The following is a 26,949-nucleotide window of genomic DNA, read 5'->3' on the forward strand; positions in this document are numbered from 1 at the left end:
ATATTCCGCAAAAGTATGGAGTTACACTTTTCTACTTCACAAAATAATACAAAAGTCTTGTACATTATTACTACTAATGGAGAAAAATTCATTCCAGCACTGGGAATTGTACCCAGGACCCCCTCAGCTTGACATGCTGAATGCTATGCGTGGATCAGATTCCAGCACCAGCCGAACTCCCCCCTTTGTGTAATCAGGGGTCCTGGGTTCGATTCCCAGTGCCGGAACTAATTTTTCTCCATTAGTATATTATCGTCTTTGTTCCTGCAATAACTCCTATGTGATATATTTATCGATTTTTAGATTTTTGCTCTATTAAATAACTTAAATAGTCATACAGTAAATAATAAAATCTCCTATATTTAATTACATTTCTTTCTTTCGAAAAAGTCGCCCTCGGTAGTGCAGTTGGTATAGCGCTGGCTTCGATGCTCGAGGTTGCGGGTTCGATCCCGGCTGAGGTTGATGGCATTTAAGTGTTTTTAAATGCAACGGGCTTATGTCAGTAGATTTACTGGCATGTAAAAGTACTCCTGCAGGACAAAATTCCGGTACACCGGCGACGCTGATATAATCTCTGCAATTGCGAGCGTCATTAAGTAAACCATAATTTTTTTATATATTTTCTTTCAAAAATGTGAGAATTCACAATCTCTTATGTACCACTGCCATAGAATGGATAAGTGTCTCCCCCCCCCCCCCACTGAAAAATTTTATATTTTGCTCATAGGAGTTATTGCGGGAACAACGATGATATGTAATGACACAAGTCATGGTAGTTCCTCAAAATAGTTTTTCTGTCTGTTCAGGATGGAATGAAAGTCTGCAAACAAGTCACCATTCTCATCCTTGATTGCGTTCACCCTTGTCTGATATCCTTTCTTAAATTTCTATATGCCCCCATATAAATCTCTAATGTTTTTACTCTTAATATTTGTAACTTTTCCTTACTACTTGAACTTAATATGGAGTATAGTAGACGAGGCAAGACCTGTTCTGTGACCCTATCATGCACTGTGTCTATGTCACCAGTGAGTATGGAAGGGGAAGATAATGTTTTAGTCTCAGGTGAATTTCCTTGTCTAGTAGATTCATGTAATATTAGCTACCACCACCTCTCACACATCAAACTTTTTTTTTTCTTGTTGCCTAACCTTCCCCTTCTTGTGTAACTCACATGCCAGGTCTCGCCACCTGAACTATAACAAAATAAAAATTTCCTACAATCTTTGTGGAACACATTTTTTTATTACTATTAGTCACGGGTAAATTTATTTGTGAAGTATTATTCCGAACTTCTGTGTAATGGAGCCCCAGTAATAAAAAATCATTGTGGGAATGCTTAAAGCATTATATAAAAGCAGTCATCTTATATCTTTCAAGTATCTTAAATCCCAGCCTGTGATAAAAATGTTAGGTTACTGTAATTGTCTCAGAAGGCAGTTACAGAATTTTAGTGACATTAAAAATCTCTTTGTCTTGCAAATACGGTGTCAGTGTGCTACATTGTGGAAGTGACCTGTTCACATTAAGATGCATGTTGCTATATAATGCACTTTATATGTCTTATTTATTAGCTATTACATTTACTGCCATAATGAGTTTTTTTATTTAAAGAAGTAAGTCTTCAATAAATACACAGATTAAAATATTGCCTCCATTCCATTGTTTTAGGTTTCTATGGAGGAAACAGCGGTGGGGGCGGATATGGAGGTTCTTACTCAAGCGGAGGTGGAGGTGGTGGTGGTCCTGACTGGTGGGGTAGTTAGATGCTCTACCCTTCTGGCAGAATTGCCAATCAACCACCAGCTTGATTCCACTCATGGTATTGTAGCCAAGCTAAATCCACAATTCATAAACCCTACATTCATGATACATACATGGTCTCTGTTTAATACAAATGGCTAAGCCATATAAAAAATGAAAGTGCATCAGACAACCGGCTGGTTGGTGAATATTTGGAACATAATACTTATTACTACTTCATGAGAGAAACTTTAACTATAAAAGCAACGTGGTTTATTGAGCTTAGGGCTATATTTTTTCTCTCTCTGTATCTTTATCTCATGTGTCACTAAAAACACGTGAAAGTGTCTCTTTAGTTGATGCGAGTTATGTCAAAATAAGTTGTTTCCTGCTGCACCTGATAATGAAATGAGTACTAGTAGTTACTGATCTCTCAGTTTAAATGTTTGTAATTTCTTGTAAGGGTAAGAAATTTAATTTCTGAAGCCCTCACTTTTTAAATTTGTTTTTTTTTCTGGCTACTTTTTGCAAGATGATACCTAAACAACTTATTTGAATTGTGTGTCTTAAATGAATTTTTGGTGAAACAAATGCAGTAATGATAAAAAGAGAGCCTAGTTGTGCATGTTGTAAAAGAACAGCAGCAGTAGCAGCAGCCCCTGCCTGCCTGCCATGTGACCTAAATAATTTCGTATGCAGAGTAAATATATCTGATAATAAAATGAACTTACTGAATATTGGAGAAGTCTTGTCTTGGTATATCAAGTTGAGAGCTGTAAGATGACCTGAGTGGTGTCTGCAAGTGTGTGAGAAGTGTGTGTCACATTCAGTTGTGTTCCTGCAGATGGATGATGAAATCGGTAGTAAATGATGAGACCTCTCTCGAACAGTGTAACTTAAGATTAATATACAAAGATCATCATACAGTGACTATCTTCGGTAGTAACGCGTGAATAATATTTGAATTACAGGACTTCATATGAGATGTTTCATGTGAAGTAAGCAGAAATATGTTTGCGTAAATTTAAATTAAAAAAAAATGATTTCTGTATACTGTCAGTCTTTGAGTTTAATATAGTTATAAGTAACTGAGCAGAGCCGAGATAGCTCGTTTTGTGGCGAGAAGTTGCAGAGCAAGGTTCACTTGTTTACCCCTTGCTGCACTTTGGTTCCTTGTTGAAGTGGCCAGATGCCATGTAAACAGAAAAGATATGTAATGATTTTAAGTGGTGAGTGCCGCTATCCATAATACTCGATAAAATAGTGGACTTCGAAGGGTGTGAAAAGTTTGGGGTACAGATATAGCGTGAATGGGGTGAAGAATATAAAGGCCCAACAAAAAAACTAAAGCTTTAATACACATTTCCTATTTATACGTACGGTATTATTTATGTGCAATAAGTATAGGAATATGAATGCAAAGTTTTTTTTCTTTGTGTGTGATGCAGTTGAATCTCCTATATAACAACATACAGAAAGATCTTTTAAAAACACACTCGTGAAACACATTCTTGTACAAAACTTACGGGTTTTCACAATTATCATATTACAAAAAGGGGAAAACGAATTACGTGGCATGAGTGGAAACTTTTTCAGACTGTGTTACAAAGAAGTGATTGTCTCATTGCCACATTTCAAACGCACTGAATAGACAGTCAAATCTCGAGAAAAACGTGCTTTGTGTGGTGCTGCTAATATTCTTTGTAGTACGAAAGAAGTGGCAGCTTGTTGCTGAAAGAAGCAATTACGTGGCTGTTTTATTTAATACCTTTCCTATTAAAAGTATCGGTGATGAGAAGTGTGCATGTATATTTTGAAACCAAGACTTTGGTTGTGTCAGGTAGCCTATAGTAGGCACCCTCACATTATTAAAATATTACAACATTCATAGAGACTTAAACTCATAACAGAAATGTGAAAAGCTGTTTCTGTGATCAGTAACTAGAGAGAGATCCTAGTTCAAAGGCATTTTTCATTGTGTTAAAACGGTTCATCCAGGGTATCATTTCACACTATTTTAGGACTTCATTGCTTGTTTATGGAAAAAGAATTAGTGTTATCAGTTGAATTAAATGCTAGAAAAGCTATTTGAAAATAATAAAAGTTGGAACCTTAGAATGCTGTGACAAGTAATTTTCATGGAATGAATTCGAATTTCAGATAACTTCATGTATTTTTAAATTACATATTCGGTTTGGTAATATTCCATATGGTAATATGATACCATGTCTACACTGGATTGGACCTAGTCTCCAGACAGTCAGTAATATTTTATGAAACTAGGTAAAATGTTAAAGTGCTGCAGAAATGCAAAAACTTTCTTTCAGAAATTGGGTAGCTTCAGGAAATGCAAATTGAAGTAGATGCACGCAAGCACCGAATTCCCCTTTGTTGTGGTTTATAACTCTTTTCTGTACTCGATGATGATTCCTGAATGCACAGCAAGTCACTTCATTTGCTCACTGAGCTGTGATGGAGATGTGGTCTAATCCTGATGGTATATCTTGCATATGGAGCTGGAGGTCCCTCACAAGTAATTTGGAGGGCATTATGAAAGAGAAATTATGATGTTGGAAGCACGCCAGTACCCCAAGCAAATTTTTTTCACGCTGAACAATAAATGATACAAGTAAATTGCGTAAAGTCTTATTAAAGAGTTGAAGGTAATAGGCAATCAGGGGGCTGTTGCATTTTCACCCTTTCTTGTCTTTGGAAAGGGAGTTAAGTAATAAACGTGTATTTTCTCGTTTATGTTACTCAGTGTTAAACGACAAAACAATTTTTCTTCATCCATTAGTTATCTTAATATTTACATAATTAACTAGTTTAAGGAAGCAGAAAAAAAAAGTAATTGAATTGTATGTATGATGCTTAGCTCTAGGTGATTTTGTAGAAGTTTATGGCTTTGTGGAGTGGTTAATGTCTTGTGTAAATTGACTTGGTTAATTGGGTCTTTTGTGTGTTAATGGTTGATTATATGAATTTTAATCTGCATTAGATTGTGTAGTATGTTAAAGACAAACATGATTGCATTATGTTCAGACTGCTTGTTTGAATTACTTGATGGTGCATGGTAAATTGACATATTTAAATTTCCTACAAAAAATATTTTAAAATGTATATTTTTACTTCTAAGATTTTTGGAGATTTCTTCTATTAACAGGGTTCAGTTTGACCACTGTTTTGTTATAACTTATTACAGAATATTCTAAATCACAATTCAGTTACAAGATTGCCTCGTATCATTGGACACACTTCCCTCTCTGTATATCTCTCTCCCTTTTTCTAATATATACAATACACATGTGGTGATCGAAATGCGATATCTGCCAAATGAATATAGCCAGCAGATTAAAATCTTCTCTCAAGAACACTAACACTTAGTATGGCGCACTTCGATGCATCAAGAGAAAGCTTTGTCCCTATTTTTTACCACTTGTGGTCAGCCATTACACTAATATTGATTACGCACAATAAACAGCACTGTCATGGCAATCTGGTAACTGATACTTGTGTGTCTATATATATATATATATATATATATATATATATATATATATATATATATATATATTTTTTTTTTTTTCCAGTCTATGTATAGTTGCATTGATGACCCACGAGATAGTTTTCCTAAATTAATTTTTCAAATATATCTGAATATCATGCACCACCCTTATGATTTGAGATGAATATAGAATTCAAATACATAATATTTTGTAAAGTTTACAACTGTACCGTTAAATTCGTTATGAGCAAAAATTCATTTTTATTAAAATGCTGCAGTAATATGGTTATTGAAATGTTTCATATAATTCAAATTACTATTTAATAATTTGGTAGTTTTACATTATTTATAACTTAGTGACTAAATATAGTTATTTCGACTGTGCACTTTCTTGGTGCAGAGGAGAAGAAAGTTTCGTAATGAATCTTTTGAAACAGTGGGATTGTTGTGGTAATTACTCTCCTCCCCTCTCAAATTCTGAAGTGTTATAAATCCATTCCTATTAAATTGAAAACTAATGTGTTATATTTCATATTTTCTTTCCTGATTTAATATTTATATTTTTCCTTGTTAGTGTTACAGTATATCCGTGCCATGCTTTGCTCAATTTTAAAATCATATTCACTCTATCTTCAAGGAAGAGTTTCAAAGGGATTATTTAAAAGTTCATTAAATTGCAAGTCCTAACATTAAGGATTATGACCTAATCTGTTTAATACCTTTTAAGGTCACCAGCAGGTTCTGATGTAGACCTACTGCGGTGTGGTGTTGGATAAAGACCTTATTAACCAAGTGTGTTTGCAAATGGACAGTTGAGTCATGTTAGGATATCTTATTTTGAACTGACCAAATGGCCTGACCTACCACAATATATACAGCTATTATTTGTTGTGCTTCTGGATTCGATTGTATGTAAATTTCACATTTTTAAATACTTTGGTATGTTTGACATCCAGGTAAAAAAATGTTTATTACATGAATCACTTTAATATGCCGGACAATATCTTACATTTCTTAGTGGCAGTCATTTCATTTTGGAAGACATTTTGAAGTCACTTCATCGAGTTCAGTGGCCAACATACCCTTAATATATTCAATGTATTTAACTCATTTTGCAGTAGTACTTCTTTTGGTGCTCTGTTAAAGAATTTTACGTATTTTGTGTTTGTAGTAAGTGACAATTTGACATTACCAATTGTATTTTGCAATAGCTACATCCATAAAGTTCTATAAAACCCTAACCCTTTTTTTTATGGGAGTTACCACATATCATACATTATCACATGTTAAAAGATTGTGTGTCTGGTAGTGTTGGAGATTTCTAACTTAGCACCAAAAGGAACTCATTGATATACCATAATGTACAGAACATTCACAAGAAAGCTGATGTATTTTCGAACAAACTACGTTAAATTATGAATTGAAGTATGTTAAGTATAGTGATTTAATTTTCAGATAAAAATACAAATATGGAAAGAATAGGAGTACAAAAAGTTTGTATATAAGTCCACAAGAATAAAATTAATCTGTCATCATCCCATTATTTCACAATTGGGAATATGTACTCACACTATAATACTTCGACTACATAATATATTTTTAATACATTTGCACAAATTTGTAATAAATTTTTTGTTACGTTTTTAGAAAATAACATAAAAGTAGTTTGGATTTTCCACAGTGATTTAAAGTAATTCACGTGCAAAATTGTGCAGTGTTTGATAAGACTGCTGTGATACTGGCTTTGAATGTTGCCAATATGAAAGGTATGTCACTTTAGTTCCTTCTGTATTATGAGTGCTGACATAAATTCCTGATTTTTAACTACTTTCCATAAAATTCAGATGTGAGCATGTATTGGTGTAATTTTTAGATCGTACAGCTTGTGGATGTTCTGTATGATCATGTATGGGAACTGAAACATTATCAGATTTCCCTTCTAGTTTAGAATTAGTAATAATATAGCAATATTGCTACATTCAGTCATGAGACTTGGATGCCTTATAAGATGTGATTTCATACCAAATACAGATCTACCAGTATAGATAAAGTGAATTTGAGAAGTACAGTGAATAGTGGATTCCTGACATTCCCTACAGCAAGACCTTTGGATATGAGTTTTTGTGTAGTACTGGGGACTCGGAACTTTAGTGGAGAGAAAAAGTGTAGTGATAACAACTGACGAACACTTCACTGCAGATGGCTCAATCAGCAGTATCAAGAAGAGAAAATTTATTTGAAATTGTTGAGTAAAAATAACTTACGACGACAATATGTCATCTTTTGAGCTCTTACTCTATGCTGATACAGTTTATTTATATGCACTACAGAGCCGTTATTCTGACGAACTGTGCCACCTTTGTCTTTCGTCTCAGGTTTTGTACCACTAAAGATAAAATGTTTGTATTGTGATTAATTATACAGTATGACTACTACTTGCTGGTATGTAAAACATTTATAGGGGTTTAGATTGGAATATGATGAGTCAGTTATCACAACAGTGGTGTTTGAAACATGATGGGAGGTGTTTATAATTTATCTTCATTTACACGACTGAGATTCTGTAAGGAATTGACTGTTGTAGCTGCTTACAGATACTTGCAAGAAATCAGTGATAGAAAGTATTTTCAGCTTTGTACTTGTGATGACACCTGAGCAGCTGTTGCACTTATTCCTTCAGAATCCACCACTCATGTACATGAAAGGACAGTAATGAAGAAGATTTATTACAGAAATGATTAAAGAATGTAGCTTTACTGTCAGTATTATTACTGTATCTTTTTTTCTTGTGGTAGCTGTATGAGTGAAGGTTAAGGTTTTTGGAACCAGGTTTTTTTAATATATATATATATTTTAAAGGATTTCAAAATTTGGAACAAACATCACATGGTGTTTGCTAGTATATAACTTCTCTCTGTGTGACTGTTTCAATCAGAAAATTCATGATTCTGCATCAAGTCTTGTTCGTTCTTGTGAATTTTCTCCCCATTGTTATTTCCCCTTTTTGCCGTCCCTGTTTCCAAGTTTAAATAATACAAAAACAAAGCAAGATGAAATAAAAGTGTGTTGGCAGATTGAAAACATGCAATCCTCACACTAGAGTTAGTCTGCATTGATGCAGGCATGCTGCCATATTGTAGAGGAGTGAATATTCCTTCCTTAAGATAGGAGATTGTTAAAAATATTACTGCCAATGTAAGATGCTTGGTTTGATAGTTGACATAAACGATATGTTAGTACAAGAACAAAGGGAAAGAAATAATGCTGGTGACCGTATTTCAAAATAACAGTATTTTTTGAGCTTTTGGATCTCAGAAACAATTCCCTTTTGTGCCGGGATAATTAATGATTGTAGGTTATATAGATGTTTACAATTCCTTTGTCTTCCAAGAGTCATTGGAATTGCTTGATGTGACTGTTGCTCCATCACTGGCCGCACAGAAGTGAACAGGGTCTTCATCCTCCTGTGGAATGAACAGTATCTGCATTGTGGAGCAGTTTGTGTACAGACTGAACAACTGTTTGTGCTTTTTGTATTTTAATATTGTTTATCTCGTCACAGGTTGAATAGATAAAAAATACCTAAAAATGCTTTTAATATCCCTTGATATTAAAAGCATAATAGTTTTGATGATACATATTTGAATAACTTTATATTAAAATGATTATGTTCAATTATTTTAGATTATCATCTTAAAATGGGAATGACACGTTAACGTGGTGCAAGTCTATCAAATGCGTATTTTTCTAGTCCAACTACTCTATATCTGAAAGCAGTTGGATCTCATTTAAAAATGCTAATGGGGGAGTATATAAAATGGTAATGTTAACAGTTCCTACAAGTTTATTTACAGAAGTAGATTTGTTCTATTGCTTGCTGCATTCCTGCCATGTTCTTAAAATATTCTAGGACTACCTTAACATGGCACTGATGTATCTCTTGTCACGTAAATAGAAATGGGAAATGAGAATGCTTATGTGCTTAGAGGTAAACGTGATGTTCTTAGCGCTTAACCGTTGAGTACAAACATAGACACTCCCGGCACACACAGATGTTTCTGTTGCACACTGTTTCAGTCAGCCTTCAGGGTGTTGCAAATCATTCCAGAGCACTTAATGAAGTATGTGTGGAAACACTGAGAGTTTTTAATCAACGTAAATACTCTCTTTCAGTGTTTTCACACATCCAATAATGCTAGTTTAACAAGTCTTAACTCTTGTTCTGACACAGTCTGGTAGTGATAAATGCCCTGATTTTAAGAAACCCTGTGATGAAAAATGAATAATGCTCAAAGAATAGTGTGCTCGATAGGCAGATGAACTCGAGCAACAAGCAACAATATGCTGGGTTGCAGTTACAGTGTCTATAGTCAAAGAAAGTTTTATGTTTAATGCAAGATTCTGCTCTCTTCCGTCGGAATAAAAGGGTTGTTCATATTGAATGTTTGGATGGGAAGGTTCTGTTGTGGAATAACAATTTTTGGGGCCGCCATCTGTATTATGTGGCTACCCCGTATCTGGACCAAACATTTTCTTAACTACATTTCCGTGCCAACGAGATGTGAATAGCAAAATACAGTGATAATAGACAAGTGGCGTCACAGGTACATCATGAGGTGGAAAATGCATATATGCATTTCAGTTCAATGGATCAGTTGTTGTGACAGTGATTTTTGTTATAGGAAATATTCCAGGTCGAATAAGTCTTCATCACTTCCCATAGCCACTGCCAAAGAATGGTCGGTCTGATTACATATTAAACAGAACGGGTGTGTAAATGTGTGTATGTAGTGCAAATGTTGTGTGAGAGAGAACATTTAACAATTATTTTGAAAGAAAAAATGTTTGTGTGAGTTTTTTAATGATAAAAATGTAAGGTGAAATCTTTCATAAAATCTGTATACAGTGGGGAGGGGGGTTCCCTGTGTTATTTATAACCTAACGGGAATTGGGAGAAGTTATCCTATGTACCTGTGATAGTCACGTAATGAACATAGTTCAATGAAACTTATATGCAATTTTCTCCCATAATTTGTTGTGTTTCTTGTCCTTTAACTTATTTTTTTATGTCGAACTTTTTGTTTTTATAGACTAAAACGTTCTAACTGTAATTTTAGATTATTTCAAGTTGACAGATTTTAATTTTTTTTCCCCTCCATTTTCTTGAGTTTTGGCCAGAATTAATGAAAAAGAGCTGTGACTGCAAATCAGTAAACAATAATATGTTCACCACATGAGCTTTTGTGTTGACAAGAGGGATGGCAAAAAAAAACTAAACAAAAAAGAACTCCTTTTCTCAACAATTATTGCATTTACAACAAATACAATTATTGTCTCCTTGTTTATTTGTAGTAGTATTATTGTAAGTTTTGAGAAATGACAGGAAATAAAAAAGTACATTATAAATTGTGTACCAGAACTATTTCTTTCATAAGTATTCATAGAATCTTGAAATACCATCGTAGAAACATGACATCTGTGTAAAACACCTACTGATAGTACTTCATGGTTCATATGCAGTAAACAAGGTGAAGAATGAGTTCAGAAGACTGACTATTGCTAGTAAGTAGTGAAAGATTGACTACATGCTTTAATCGCAGGTAGCAGTTAAATGCATAAGGATCATTCATTCCAATTTTAAAAAGAAAGGCGTTGCATAACTGTCATCAAAATTAACATATCTTTTTTTTCATGAAGAGGTCTTAATATGACATGCATAATTCTGAAAGGAAAATCGTGAAATGTAAATAGTTTGTGTGCCAGGGTTGTCAAAAGTTTTGAAAATTAGCACTGGAATATAAAAACGTGGTGTTGAATACAGTAAAATCCCTTGTAACTGGCAATACCAAAACATTGCCACTTTCGGCTGGTCAAAAAAAAAAAAAGTTTAAATCTGCCGTTTTGCCACATTAGACAGTTCATGCGAACTTTCATTTTCAGTGAATAATGGAACCTAAAATTAGTCTATTTGTGTTACGTGATGTATTTTAATAAAGAAAATCCACACAGTTTTTACTTTTATTTAGTTATGTTCAGGCTATCAGTGTTGCCAAATTAGAAAGTTCGCACGAGTTTTAATTTTCAGTGAATATTCGAACCTAGAATTAGTGTATTATTTGTGTTGTGTGATGTGTTTTAATAAGGAAAATCCACACAGTTTTTATGTTTATTCAGTTATGAGCAAGTTAAAGACAAATAAGCTTCACATGCTGCAGTTTCAACATTTGTCATCATGGAATATGAACTTTTTTTGTATATACCAGTATTTATTCAATTATCCGACAAAATCTCGTATCTGGAACTAGTCGGGTCTCTATGATGCCAGTTAAGAGAGATTCTACTGTATCTCTTACTAAAAGCAAATGACTAATGGTAAGTATTTTATTCGTATATCATTTGAAAGAGTGTTTTCTACAGTACAAACTAGGAAAAGAGTTATGATCCAAAATTTGAAGGGTTACCTACAGGAATGTCGCATAATATAACGAAAAAAATGCTGAAATTTGGTATTTTATCATTTTTGTTGCCCCCCCCCCCCACTATATCTGACGATGTCTGAGAGATATTTCAGATTTTTTCCTCATTCAGTACACTTTTAGTAGTTTGTGTCGTAAATTACATTTTCCGTTTCCAACTGGTTCATTTTTCATGAAGTTTTTAAAAATTACAGTATTCTTCAATTTCAAGAAAATTCTAGTACTAAATAACAGCATAATACATAACAGCATCCGGTGTAGTACTCGATACTTCTCATGGTATATGGTACATTGTATTATCACTTCTGATAAAAGAAAAGTACAGTAATCTGGTATTTGATCTTACCACAATTCAAATCTTTGCGTAATGCAAAAAAACTGAGTACTTCAAATGAGGTCCACACCTGTGGAGTAACGGTCAGCACATCTGGCCGCGAAACCAGGTGGCCCGGATTCGAATCCCAGTCGGGGCAAGTTACCTGGTTGAGGTTTTTTCCGGGGTTTTCCCTCAACCCAATACGAGCAAATGCTGGGTAACTTTCGGTACTGGACCCCGGACTCATTTCACCGGCATTATCACCCTCATTTCATTCAGATGCTAAATAACCTAGATGTTGATACAGCGTCGTAAAATAACCCAGTAAAAAAAAACTTCAAATGATGATGTCTGGTGCCTGATGACAACTCTGAAGACTGCATGATGGAGGACTGTGTCACTTGTCTAGGGATTGAAGCTGTGAAGGTGATGTTAGAAAACTTTGGAGAAATATTAAAGAGTTGTATCAGATAGTGTACAAACTAGTGTTGTGGGATTTAATCGATCAATTTCTGTTGTAAGATTAATCGATCAAAAATATTTAAGCATCAGTTGTAATTAATATTAATTATTATTTTGTTAATACAAACTCATACTAAAAATTTCGACAATATTTCTCTCTCGGAAATTGCTTATTTAAAAGTACAGTAGTAGTGTTATTTTCTAATTGTAAACCAGGTATAGTGTGGAAAAATCTTTGCACAAACACTTCTGAAAGAAATGGTGATATGATCTAGTCTACTTCTATTGAAAGTTGAAACACAATGCGAAACCCTTATTAAGTTTTGTGGTTTTCCAAGAAACTTCCATCATGTCAGCTCATCTTCCTAGCATATGAAATACATACCTTTCTTGGATTTGTCCCCCTCATCCCTTATAAAATAGCCATGTCTACACTGTGTGCAACTGAGAGCGTAACTACCTTCTTCTCTTTCTAAAATCTGGTAATTCGATTACACTAGGGGCCAGTCTTCTGTTTCAACCGCTGTAGTTTTGCAGTTGCAGTTTCTGTACTGAGTTGTATACGAAGGTTGTTTGTTTAGTTTGATAAAGAAAAAAAAAACTGTTTTCTGTGGTTTGTGAAAAGTGTAAACTCCATTATGTCATATGACAATTTGAGAGGTAAACTCAGTGAAACATTTGGATTTAAATTGAACGATAGTGGAGAAGTGCTTGACAGAAAAAAAGTTTTTTCGTGCTTAGTGATGCAGGAAACATTGTTACTAAATGTAGAGCAGCACTTAATTCGGAGCATGTGAATGCATTTAAAATCATGGATGAGGCAGTATTAACTAGGTGAGTTTTCATACTTTTTGTTATTTATGTTTGTCTAAAAAATTCCCGGAGAAATTGACACAATAAATTATAAGCCTCATAATAAATATGTTAGTAAGTAATTAAAATAGTTGTTTTGTAATATAACGATACAATATATACAGATACACAACATTTAATACTTATGCTTATCACTGAACACAAGTTAAATTTAACAATAATTGTGTATTACAGTATATTAAAACATTTTTTCAACTCGATTAATCAATTAAATTCAAATAGTTAATCGATTAAATATTTTGATCGATCAACAGCACTAGTACAAACAATGAATCAGCACAGATCTGTTTGTGACGTGTGTGTATAATGAATTTATTGAAAAATTAGCTACAAACTCTGCCACCTCCGTAATCATCATTACATTGCCAGACAACAATCCACTTTTTAGGCCACTTTGCTGAGAGCCTTGCGCAAAATGCTGTTCAAGATTTTCATTGGGTCAATAACACTACGTTGCACACTTTTTTGTGGCTTACATTGAATGCAATATCCTGTATCTATGTGTATCATTAGTAATATGGAACATAGCACTGTAACTCTCCATTACTTTCAACAAGTTGTAGGTCTGAGTATCTTAGGGGAAAGCAAGATGGTGCTGCTAGTACAAAAACGATAAGAATTTCACAAGTATGCTGATCCATAAAAAGAGACTTCCTTGTATAGAGGCTAAATGGCATTTCTTTATAGGTACCAAGTTCATGGGAAGGGTGCATATGATGGAATTGGTGGAACAGTCAAACGAGTTGCAGCTGAAGCCAGTTTACAATGCAGAGTTGAAAATGTTTAAAATTTGCATGTGAACACATAACAAGCATCTAGTTTTTTTTATGTTCCATCTAAAGATATTGTAAGTCACAGTAATACACCACCACCACCACAGATTCAGAGGATCATATGCTATTCCTGGAGCAAGGTGATACCATAGATAAATATAAGATCAGAGTCCAAGTGATATTAACATCCCCAAAATTCAAGGAAGTTTATATTTTCGACGATATACATTCAGCCTATTTTAATGTCACATTTGGGGATGTAAAGGAGATAACATAATGTACCACATGTGAATGACAGCAAGTGGTGTTTTGGTATGGTCCTTGAAAACTCGAAAATTCGCACAACACTCAGGATTATAGAATTACATTTCTCCATCCAAAAGCTTCAGCTGCTTCTTTCTTCCAGCCCACTGGTGTAGATGCATACTGAAGTCAACATAAATACATTCTCTGTACAGTTCCAGAACCAAATGGTGGTACCTGGCAGAAAGATTTGATGAAGGTTATTCTAATGTTGTTTGCAAGCCAACATCATCTCTATTAAATGTTACCAAGAAACATAACTTACGGACATTTTTATCAATTATAATTGTAATATATGTGTTTTTCTCATCAATAATGTAATTTCCGACCAGCCTCATGGGCTAGTGGTCAGAGCTTCTGATTACAATTCATGAGAACCTGGGTTCGATTCCCAGTTAGAACACAGGCATTTTTCCTTAAAGGGAAATGTTCTTATGTTCGTCCATGGTCTGGAAATTAGGTTAGGCTTAGGTTTAAGACCTCTCCTGACACTTCATAATCATCATCCTATCATAATATCATCAGGGCAGCATAATTGCCTTCCAGGCACCCCAACCTCAGAAGTGGGTTACAAATAAGCCATTGCCAGAAGAGACCAGAAATGTCAAATGATAACCTGGTGGCAGTGGATAAAAAAAATATAATTTCGAGAGTTTTAAAATATTCAGAATTTGAAGCTCTGAAGTTGGTTACTTACAGTACACTTAACGTCAAAAAGAATGGGCCGACTCTTGGCCGATAGAAATACTAAGTTCTATCGCGTGGTTCACTTGTGTAAACGCAACGCACTGCAAGGCATTGCTGTGGTGTCTCTTCATTCAGTCATTCGTCTGTAATGTAGTAAACCTTACAAGCAGTGTCTGGCCCAATGGTAAGATGTCTGACATCCGTATCAGAGGTTGTGAGTTCGCCTCCTGGTACGGTAAAATTACTAATTTTTTTAATTTTAATTAATTTATTAGTTTAAATGTGAAATGGCATTTGTTAACAAACTACGTTATGCCTGCCTTGTAAAATTCACATCCTAAAAAACCGGACGCATATCAAACACACATAAATAATTAAATAAACAAAAACAAACAATTTGTTAATATATTATGAAAAAAAGACATGTGGTGGGGACTATTCTCGTCCACAAACCATCTGCGTCAGCAACTGCCCTCATTCTGCGCGGCATGGAGTCCACAAGATTATGGAACAGGTCTAAATTCTTGGCCACCTCCTCCCACGCATCTAGAACCCTGTCCCACAATTCCTCAGGTATCCGAATGGGTGGTTGTTCTGCCCAATTAGAGCATAGGATCCTTTTGACTGCAGCCCACAAATTTTGAATCACATTCATATCTGGTGAATTTGGAGGCCAGTCGACTGGGTCGACATCACGCCTCCTCGTAAACCATCTTTGAATCCGGTTGGCAGTGTGTATCGGATGATTATCCTGCTGGAAGAAAAGTGTTCCTTCTGGATATCATTTTCGGGTGGAAGGGATCATTACATTTGCCAAAATGTGTTCGTAGACTTCTGCCATAAACCTCCCATGGATGCGTTTCAGAAGTCCTGCCCCATCGTATGACATCCACCCCCAACACACGACTCTCACGCAACCCGACCTGTTAAGTTGTTTCACCAAGCGTTCATTGTATCGATGGCCATCCATACGATAAATTAGGGCAGGACTATCGTTGCTACTACAATTACCTCGTCGGAGAAAGTGACATTTCTCCAATCGAAGTCCTGTCAGAGAGTAGTATACTCAGAATAACCTATGTGAACCAGGGCAATGAGTTATTGTCTCTGTGCCATCTTCAAGCGTAATGACGAGACAGAACATTTTATTAACAGATAGGAGTATTGCTTGAAAGAGAGAGGGAGGTTTATTATTTATTAGAGTTTGGGCATTTTCTAAGAGATATTGCCACATAATTATAGCTTTGCGGGACATATATGATGGCAAATTTGTAATTAAAAATAGAAGATTGTGGGAGATTCTAACCTTAAGCTACTACTATCAACTTGTTCAATAGACCAGTGCTGTAACAACTTACGCTACTGTGACTGTTAATACCATTTCGGCATAATACGTGGTGTTCCTGTTCATATTCGCTTCGGTTGATTTTATATTTATAAATTTTATTATTATTTCACTCTTCAGAGGCCCTGATGTATCTAGAATCAACCCTACATTCGATTTTATAACATATTTTAGACTCTTAAACAAAATACAGCAAATTTAAATGGCTTAATTATGTGTTACCTGGTGAACTACAGCTCTGACGAGATGAGCATGCGCAATGTTATGTGTCTGGAACTTAAGAAATTGTTGCCGGCTCATTCTTTTTGCCATTAAGTGTACATTAAAAAACAGTCAGTAAAAATAATTGTAGCAAGTACCTAAATCGGTTGAGATGGGAGATGAAGCTTTACACAGACTGTTATAAGTTTGAGAATTATGTGAAAAATAAAATGAACTTCTTTAACGAATTTTTCAAGGCAGTGAAGTCAGTGGTGGAAATATATTCTCTTGAAAGTGCACCATCTGTGCTTGAGCTTATGAGTGCCTTTCAAGAATTGAAGGTAGCTTCATCGATAGCATATATCACGAGTCACTTCAGTTGGAATTCGAACACCATTACAAAACTGGAAACTTCTGGACTGGCCCTCCATGAATCTATGTCGATAGTGGAAGATGCAACCAACAAAATGACTTAAAGGTGAGTGTGTGCAGCTCCCTGAGAACATCGTTCCAAATATCATTCCTTATCTGAAATACGCTCCAGTTACTTCATGTGAAGTTGAGAGATCACTTTTCATTTATAAGTACATTCTAACAGACAGAAGGCAATGAATGACAGCAGAAAGTATTGAAAAAGATTTAATTATTGATTGTGCCTCCAAACAATAATTCGTGTATCCTGTTGATGAGGATAGGTATACGTTCTTTATTTTTGATTTGGTGCACATTTTAACCCTTTTGCTTTAGCACTAGCATCTGTAGGACACTTTTCGACATGTTTAGAAAAAATTCTTGAAGCTTTGTATAGTTGGATAAAACTGAAGAAATTGCCAAGTATCTGACTGCTCATCTTCAGGACAGAATGGTCTCAGATTTGTGGAGTCAGCTGCCTTTAAGTGAACAAACAGAGCTAGCCTTTTACGCGAACTTTAACAAAATGTATTAAATCTTTCAAAACACTCAATACATTTCGACATAACAGGATTGCTCTTACAGTGTCTTGCAGTTCTAAGTGCACATACACATCTCTCTTTTCTGTTTCAGTTAACTTTCTCTGCACACCGTTACATAATATGGTCATGTTAGTTGCACCATCATAGCATTGTCCTCTGAAATTAGATACATGCAAATCAAATCTTCTTAAAAATAACCATAATAATAAAGTGGCATCAAAAACTTTCTCCTTGCATTTTTAACTATGTCCTGATTGTATCTATGCACAGTAGTGATATTCAGCCAGTTCAGACAAACCGGTTGTTAAATTACTTGGGCACCAGTATGGCTCAGTTGATTAAGGCGCTTCCCTGCTGGTCTGAAGTTTCACTCAGGCGCGGGTTCAATCCCCGCTTGGGCTGATTACCTGGTTGGGTTTTTTCCGAGGTTTTCCCCAACCATAAGGTGAATACCAGGTAATCTATGGCGAATCCTCGGCCTCATCTCGCCAAATACCATCTTGCTATCACCAATCTCATTGACGCTAAATAACCTAGTAGTTGATACAGCGTTGTTAAATAACCAACTAAAGAAAAAGAAATTAAATTATTTGTAGGTAATATTTGAAATTACCATGGACATATACCATATATACCGTGTCTCGCTTAGAGGAATCGAGAAATAAGTGATAATTTCAAGTGTAAATCTGTAGTGCTCGGGAAAAGTGGCACAAGTCAGTTTCCACAAACCTTTTTTGATAATCTATTGACAACTTACGGAACATCTGTTCGCTTGGGGAAAAAAAATACATAGATATTCCTCCCATTACAATAATTCATACAGAAAAAAATCAAATCGACATAAACCAGTGTAAGTTGTCAAATTATCAAAAAAGGTTTGTGAAAACTGACTTATGTCACTTTTCCCAAGCACTGCAGAAATAATGGTTTATTAACATACCTTCTTACATAACTTGATGTAAAAATCTCCGAATTTCGGAGAATGCTCAATTCAACTCGATGTGTGCACCTTGAGTTGCTCTGCAGACATCTAAATGGTATTCAACTTTCCACCAAGTGTTCTGTAGAATTTGTGGAGTCACTAGCACAGCTGCATTTGTGATGCATTGTCTCAGTTCATCCAAAGTGTTTAGCTGTGGCTCATTGGTACACAGCACCCTTCACAAAGCCCCAGAAAAAAAAGTCCAAGGAGTCAGATTGGGTAACTGATCCCTCTATAGGGGAATTTATCATCCAAGAACTCACGCAGCCATTGATCCTAATGGGATGGGGCCCCATTCTGCTGAAAAACCTATCCTGGAGAAAGTTTGTCAAAAACAAAGTTCCTCAACATGTCCAGATACACATTTCTTGTGACTGTAGCCTCTATGAAGAAGAATGGTCTAATGACTCGCATAACAGCTTTTTCTTCTGCAAGACATAGCACACACTGAACTTTCTGTTGTGGTGTCCACATGGTGTTTACCATAGCATGTTCTCCTACAAAATGGCACTAGGTTTGTTTCAGTGCCCTAGCAACAAACAAACGAAACTTACGCATGCAGCTGTTTTCATATTTTGTTGCATAAACTTGGACAGTTTCTCTATCTTGTCAGATGTAAATCACAACGATATTTTTATCTGATTTTAAGTGGTGAGCATTTATTACTCGATCCCTCTAAACAGGACAGAGTGATGTTTAACAAAGGTACACATGAGAGAACTGGTTGTTAAACTTCTTGAATATCACCACTGCTTATGCAGTGTAAAATAAGTGGTAAAATATTACCATAGCAACTAAAAATTATGATTAAGCAAAGCCTACATCAGGCCTGCACAAGGTTTGCGCTCTCCGAGCCGGCTCACAGCTCATGAGCGGAAGAAGGGGTGATCTCGTACAAAATATACACGGAAGGAAGTACTATTACGAGTGTTTATGAAATGAATTCCCGTTCAGTGTTTGCAAAACTATCTTGGACTATTATTAATTAATAAAGAAATATTTATTTTACAGAAATAATAGAAATTCTATAGCTACTTAAAATAATGTACAATATCATTTTGTTATATTTTTATTTATCAGTACATCAAAACAAGGTTTTATGCTGTTGGCAGCTGAAAGGAACAGTAGCCTACTGATCGTAATGAAACATCAGTTACAGATGTTCAATGTCTGCCTTTATTAAAGTTGATTGTAGAAAACAGTTGCTCACAAATATAAATGTTGTGCCAAACATAGCAGTCATTTTCACAGCCAGCCTGTGTAGACATGGATATTATTACTAATGTTTAGTCTAGTAAAACTCAACCAGGCTAGTAGTATTATTCAAACGGTCTTTAGCCCGTAGGTTACATTGAAGATCAATAAGTTCGAGCTGTAAATCATTAAATGTTATGTTCCATCTTTTAGATTCCTCCATACTGTACTGTAGAAGTAGGTAAGCAATGTGAAACAGTTACTGAGAATAGGCCTACACACTGCACTCCACTAGATAATTGAGTGGTCGTTTCCCTCTCCATTTCAGTGAGCGGTAAACACAGCTCTCCTGCTCCAAAGGAGCGCATGCGCTCTTTGAGCGCTGTTTGTGCAGGTATGGCCTACATGGTATAGTCAAAAAACAAGGTACAATAACAATGTAAGGAAAAAGTTTTTGATGTGACTGTATAAAATAGAATCTTGCTGTGGTAATTTCTGTAAAATATAGTCCTAAAAAATGATCTATCCCCATTGAAGTGTGAACAAATCTTAAGCAAATGTTCAATTGTTTGTTGGTGGCAATGTCTGTTGTTTCACCTGCTATGATTGTAAAGTACCCAGCACTTTTGATATAGTCTAACAATTTTCTTAGAAGTGTATAACTTAATACAGTGAAACCTGTTCAAATCGGAACCTGAATAATCCGGAATCCTGTCTATTTTGGAACAATTTATTGGTCCCGGCGAAATTTGTATGTATTATGTGTGATTTTTCCTGAAAAAAATGGAAACTGTCCAACGCGGAAACGGAAACTGTCTCCTACTGTTCAAAACGGAAATAATATTTTGGACATACTATATTTTGTAACTATATTTTGAAACAGCTTGTAATTTCAAGGAATATACGAAATATGTAGGTCACTAAGATAAAAACAAGTTTTCTTTGCAAAATTTTAGAGGGTACGAGAGTATGTCAGCCTGTCGATCATAAATTTTATTACCCTGTTGACTAGGCAGACGAGTCCCTTCAAAGATTTTCAAAGCTTCACACCGGCATACTGTCGTAGCTAAACAGAGCGCAAGTGTAGTGATTTCAGGTAAAAAAAAAAAACTGCGTAAAATGTGGCATTAACATTAAGTGATGAAGTAAAAGTTATCGAGTTAAAGGAAAATTATAAACGAAGTGCATGTGACATAATGTTGAAGTTCAGTTGTGGAAAACTCAGGTGTGACACTTTAAAGATAAAGATCATAATGAGTGAGTGGCTTGCGGCCAATATTGGTGACATAAAAGAAACCAGAAAACAACTGTTTATGTGGAAAAAAATGAACTGTTGTGGGAGTGGGTTCTTCATGACCTTTCAAAGAACAAGCCAATTTCTGGATCTATTCTGCAAAGCAAGCTACTGAACTAGGAAAGACATTAAATAAACCAGCATTCAAGGCTTCTACTAAATGGCTCCTAGTCCAAGTAATTAATAATGTGCAGTGATATACAATACAGTAACTTAGCATACCGTTAGATATTAAATTCAATGAGATTAGTAAACTTTAGTAATGTTTAATGACTAATGACTGAGTTACGATAACATTTATAGAGAAGATGAGAGTTTAATCAAGATGATTCACCAACGAAATAAGCGACAGAAAGCAGATTTAATGTGAGTAGTGCTAAACGGAATATTTTGTACTTCTTGCAGTTTGCGGCATGCCATTTTGTTTTTCATGTATAGAATGACAAAATATTCCATTTTAATGACACATCTGAATAATACGGAAACCTGTCCACAACGTAAAAAAAAATAGGACCATGTCACTTCCGTCTTGAACAGGTTTCACTGTATATAGCTCCTCCAAATTTGGAACGAAAACACTTTTTAAGTGGGAGGTTTGAGGAGATAAAAATTTCAGAGGAAAAATAAATTTTAGAGTTCCTTTCTAAATCACGTCATTAGGATTTATTTTTAAATCAAATTATATTGACACTGCACTATGTTGTGTAATTGAACAATGAATCTCAAGAATCCTCTCTTTGGCCAGTATGGCATCCTTCAAGCATGTTTTCTCAATTTGTCTTTCTACTCGTATCATGTTATGATGCTCTCAACTGCCCCGTTGCCACATTACACTTGTTTCTTCTCCTTGTCTTGCTTAGGTCATGGCCTACCTAACAATAGTCTCTGGAGTAAAATGTAGTTAAACAATTGTCCCAATCTAAATTTGTGCTTCATTTTCATTTATTTCATATTCTGCATCTATTTTTTTAATTAGATTTGATTTTATTCATTTTACATTAATGTTATGTGATATTGTAACATATTATTAATTAGTTTTCAAAATTTGATTTTTGAGTGTTTGCGTTTATATTAACTGCACACTGTGTTCAAATGTGGCATCCAAAGAAAAAGGAAAATATGTTAAAAATATAAAGAGCTTTGAGAGACAGATTCATTGTTGAAAGACAAGATAACATCATGTATGTACTTCTGTTAAAGAAGTAATAATTAATTATACGTGCCAGTACAAAATATATTTAATTTCTTATATGCAGAGATTTTTAATCGTTAAAATAAGATATTTATTCCAAAGGTTCGAGTGTACTTATTGCTTTAACAAACGTTTTCTACAGAATATACAGTAGTTACTGTAGGTCTTACTACTATTTCGCTGGATGACTGGCTTGCCTATTGTGCGCCCTATATGTGATGACTGTTCCAGTCTGACAGGAGGCCTACTTGGCATTCGTGTATCCAACGTTGACAGGTGAGTCATCCTGCTTCAGCCCTGACAGAGCCAGGTTATATCCCCAAACAAGTATCTGGTAAGTTCTATGACCCGTAGCCCTAAGTTGTTCTCATATCAGCATTGAAAACCCGTGCTAGTCTACCCACATTAACTTCATTCCAGCCTATTTTTAACTACAGTAGAATCTCGATTATCTGTTACCCTATTAACCAATTGGTGGATTATCCAACTGTCTCTCCTTTTTTTTCCTGCAAAACGAAGTATAGTACATTATGATAGTACGCATTTTTGCTAGAGGGTTATTACCAGCCTTTACCTTTACACAGTATGTAGTAGGAATGCTACCATTACCGGCAATAGAAACACCTACTTTTTGGAGGGGATGTTTTTCACAACTTGTAAAATACTCACTATTTCCTTTCAAAGAAATGACTCCAAGAACTTCCACATAATTGAAAGGTTGTGCATAATTTAATCATTCTGTGCAAAATGTCAAAAGGAAAAGTGTTAGCAATTTGGAAAAGGAAAAGTTGTGGCTTGTCTCACATAAGAATACGAGAGTGGCAGTGTATGTGTTTTGAAATTGAGTTGTGTGTTGAGAATATCCCCACACACCCCAACGATATTCTCAACACACAACTCAATTTCAAAACACATACATTCTTTGACTCTACACTACGAACACACCCACACAGGAAACAAGAGGTGCCAAGACCAACAACGACCAGTTGCGAAGATGACCGAAAATAGGTCGAAACATGTTAACAAGGTACATAAAGATTTAACACAAGAAAGTTCTTATCATACATATTCCGAAGTGATACAGTGTTAAAAGTTGTGTAATCAAGATGTAAGAATAAAATGCTACATATTACTGTATTTCACTTTTTTATGTTTTCATTAGTTATTATAACCAGCATATCGTATAGTATAGTACTGTAGTGTGTAAATGAAGACACCAGTGATTGCAGTACAGTAGGAGTTTCAAATTACAAAACTATTATGCTCTTAATTCATGAAAATATTTTGTGGTACTGATTATCCGACTTTTTCGATTAACCGTTCAGTCCACCCTCTTCATTACCAAGGATAATAGAGGTTCTACTGTATTGCAGATGATAGATGTAATTAAGGGAGGCGGAGTGTGTTAGTGGAATGATAGTGGAGATGGAACGGACCAAATAACCTCTCGTGTAACATGTGATGCTGGAACCTCTATGTTGTTTTGAAACATTGGGGAGGTATACACTCTGGTAAATGGAGTATGAAGTTAAATCCATCTATCATCTTGTGCTTATTGCCCATGCTTATTCCATATCGTTCTCCATCCATCTGTCACCTCCTCGTGTTTATTGCCCTTGTTTATCATATCATTCTCCATCCATCTGTCATCTCCTCGTGCCTCTTGTCCCTGTTTATCATATCTTTTTCCATCCATCTGTCACCTCCTCCTTGTGCATATTGCCCCTGTTTATCATATCAATCTCCATCTGTCACCACCTTGTGCTTATTGCCTCTGTTTATTGTATCGTTCTCCATATATCTGTCACTTCCTTCTCGTGCTTATTGGCCTTGTTTATTATATCGTTGTTCATCCATATATCACCGCCTCCACGTGTCTCCATCCATCTGTCATCTCATGTATATTGTCCCTGTTTATCATAATGTTCTGTATCCATCTGTTTCTTCCTCCTCCTCGTGCTTATTGCCTCTGTTTATCATATCGTTCTCCATCCATCTGTTGCCTACTCCTTATGTCTTCATCCATCTGTCACCTCTTCCTCATGCTTATTGCAGTATAAGCAACCATCGGATGCATTCAAGCAGGCAGTGTTAATGGACGTCTTAAAGAATCCATTGCTAAGAAAAAAAGACCAATGCATTATTTTCTTGGATGTTTCCAAGGTTTACGATAATGTATGTCATGAACACCTGGAAAGGTGTTTGGCAAGGTCTATATATAAATTCTAAATTATAGACATCAGTTCAAAGAATTTGAGTGACCACAAGGGTCCTGAATACAATAAACATGTACAATATAATGTGATGTGATACATTAGAGAAAAAAGAAAGTTAATTGTTTAAGGCAAATATAAGTGGATTAATTGAAATACAGATGATGATGTAATATTTGAAGAGAATCCTTGATAATATTTATAAGGACAGACATTACATAATCAAAAGGAATGTGAAGTTCCTTAAGATAATTCCATGTGAATTTGGAAATAGAACCTCTACTGCCAACCAGCAAACCAATGACAGACCATTGTTTAAGAGGGACGTTGTACTTTTTTGAGAAAGATAAGGCAGACAAGGTTCATATATGGACTTCTTCTCAATATCAACTTCGGTGGCCTGATTTAGGTTTCTTTCGAAACGGATAGTAGGGTCAAGAACAAGAGCCCGTTTTAAGTGTCCGTTAATAGCAATAATGTCTGCCTGTCTGAAAGAAGCATCTGATGATACACAATGTACTTCCTCATGAATTTCCCAATTTAAAGTTTTTAACGATGTCGCCAAAGCATGTCGTACACGATAATGTCTAGCATTGACCAGCAGCTCGCCTTTAGGGCATTGTCCAAGCACGTGTCCGAGTCTTTCAAGCTCACTACAGTCTGGATGACGGCAGCAGGTTGTGCTTAGAGTTCTGCCCGATATTGCGCGAACCGCCGAAATATTGCTTGACATTTTTAAGGCATTGGTCCATTCTGAGGAAGATAGGCCCTTTCGATTGCTTACCCATGAGTTAGCCTTGGGGAGATCACTATAAACAATAACCCCCTTACCATGCAAGATATGGTTTGTCCAACTTTGGAATGCGTCATTTCTTAAGTGTTTACGAATTTTACGACCTGACCAGTTGATAGCATCAATAGTTGTGATATTCAATTTTGACAGAGCAGAAACTTTTTCGCTTACAAGATCCCTAACATTGTGGAGATGGCAGTCATCAACACGAAGAAGGGTATGAATATTGAAAGAATCAAGTTGAAAACAAATGTTCAATTATGATACAAGCAGATTTTGTGTAATACGAGTATATTAATTAATAAATATTAAATATCAAACCAATACTTAAGCCTACTTGGTTCACAAAATTGTGGTTGAACACTCCAAAGGACTCGTATTTGCGATAATCTTCAATACGCTAATCGTACCTGCCGCCATTTTCAGTTTAAAAGGCCCACCATCACCAAACAAACGAAATTATTTTCAGTTTATTCACGGCCACCTAAAACAATCAGATGCTCGCTACATTCTATACTGTTGTACGAAATACGCACAAAATACTATGCGCCCAAGTTAAATCTGCGTCCGGAATGAATGTGAATCACCGTCCTTTTTCCATCTGGCCTTTGTGACCTATGAGTAAATACTAAGCTGATAAAGAGATGTTTGCTGTTCTTGCCAGCTAGTTGTTTGAATAGTGGTGAATACACGTGTATAGAAGGTGCTGAAAGTGTTGTACCCGTATAAACTCTGTGAAAATGTTAATATTATGCACCGTATTTCTCACGCACATATATATTACCTCACTCATTGCATTAACTTATCTCTTGTAACATGACCTCAGTCACAGACGAAACAGTAGGTTATCTATTGGTACTAACAACTAGTGCAATTAGAGCTACTAGCGCTCGTCTCTTGCATTCACGGAACGTAAATTTAACTTGGGCGCGCAATACCCATCGGTGATGGATACCTTTCAATTGCTGCATGCGTTCTCATTTTTAGTGGAAAAAAGCATGCACAATTGAATGCATTTCGTTCACTCCGCAAGTATTGCTTGAATGAAACGATTAACGAGCTATAATAGCTCGTTGGCTTGAATGCTTAAAGTTGAAAGAAGAGTTGAACCGTGTACATGCACCTTTACAGATATGGCCGTCAGTAGCTTATCCACAAAATTACGTAAAACCATGTTATCGTGTAGAGTCTGCAAACCTATAAGCAAATACTCCTACAATGTCTTTATTGGGCAAAGACGTTGTAGTTATTGGGGGTGGTCTACCCAACATAGATGAACCGCCCCAAGTTAATGAATGAAACATCAAACCTCCAACACATCCGTCTTTCAACTTTATAATTGTAATATAGTTCGTGGGTTCTATTTATTACTCAAGAATAAGGGCTCTTTTTGAGCCATCTCCAGATGAGCCGCTCGTTACGAATGGACTTCTGTTGATACAATGGTTACAATGTTTTGAACGAAGTGTCACCACAAGTCTATAACAGATATGCGTGGGAAGAGCAGCTTTTAAAACGGGGGAAGGGTTGTTTCATTGTTTATTTGCTTTCATGACATTTTATGGTTTTGAGCGTACCTTAATTTTGTTTAAAACTTTTAGAGAAGATTCGCTCGTATTGAAGTTGACAACGTTCCTTGCT

General features: G+C 35.6%; 1 protein-coding gene across 3 annotated transcripts in view; it reads left to right on the top strand.

Moving 5' to 3' along the window:
* Positions 1 to 4,740, top strand: part of bel (ATP-dependent RNA helicase bel) — a 79,847-nt gene extending 75,107 nt beyond the window's left edge. For all 3 annotated transcript variants that reach the window (XM_069820564.1, XM_069820565.1, XM_069820566.1), the window contains one exon: positions 1,675 to 4,740. In XM_069820564.1, coding sequence (XP_069676665.1) covers positions 1,675 to 1,769 — 95 coding nt within the window. In that variant the 3' untranslated portion in view covers positions 1,770 to 4,740. The remainder of the gene's footprint in view (positions 1 to 1,674) is intronic.
* The last annotated feature ends 22,209 nt before the right edge of the window (positions 4,741 to 26,949 follow it).

Source organism: Periplaneta americana, chromosome 3 (assembly GCF_040183065.1).
Source record: "Periplaneta americana isolate PAMFEO1 chromosome 3, P.americana_PAMFEO1_priV1, whole genome shotgun sequence".
NCBI lineage: Eukaryota > Metazoa > Arthropoda > Insecta > Blattodea > Blattidae > Periplaneta > Periplaneta americana.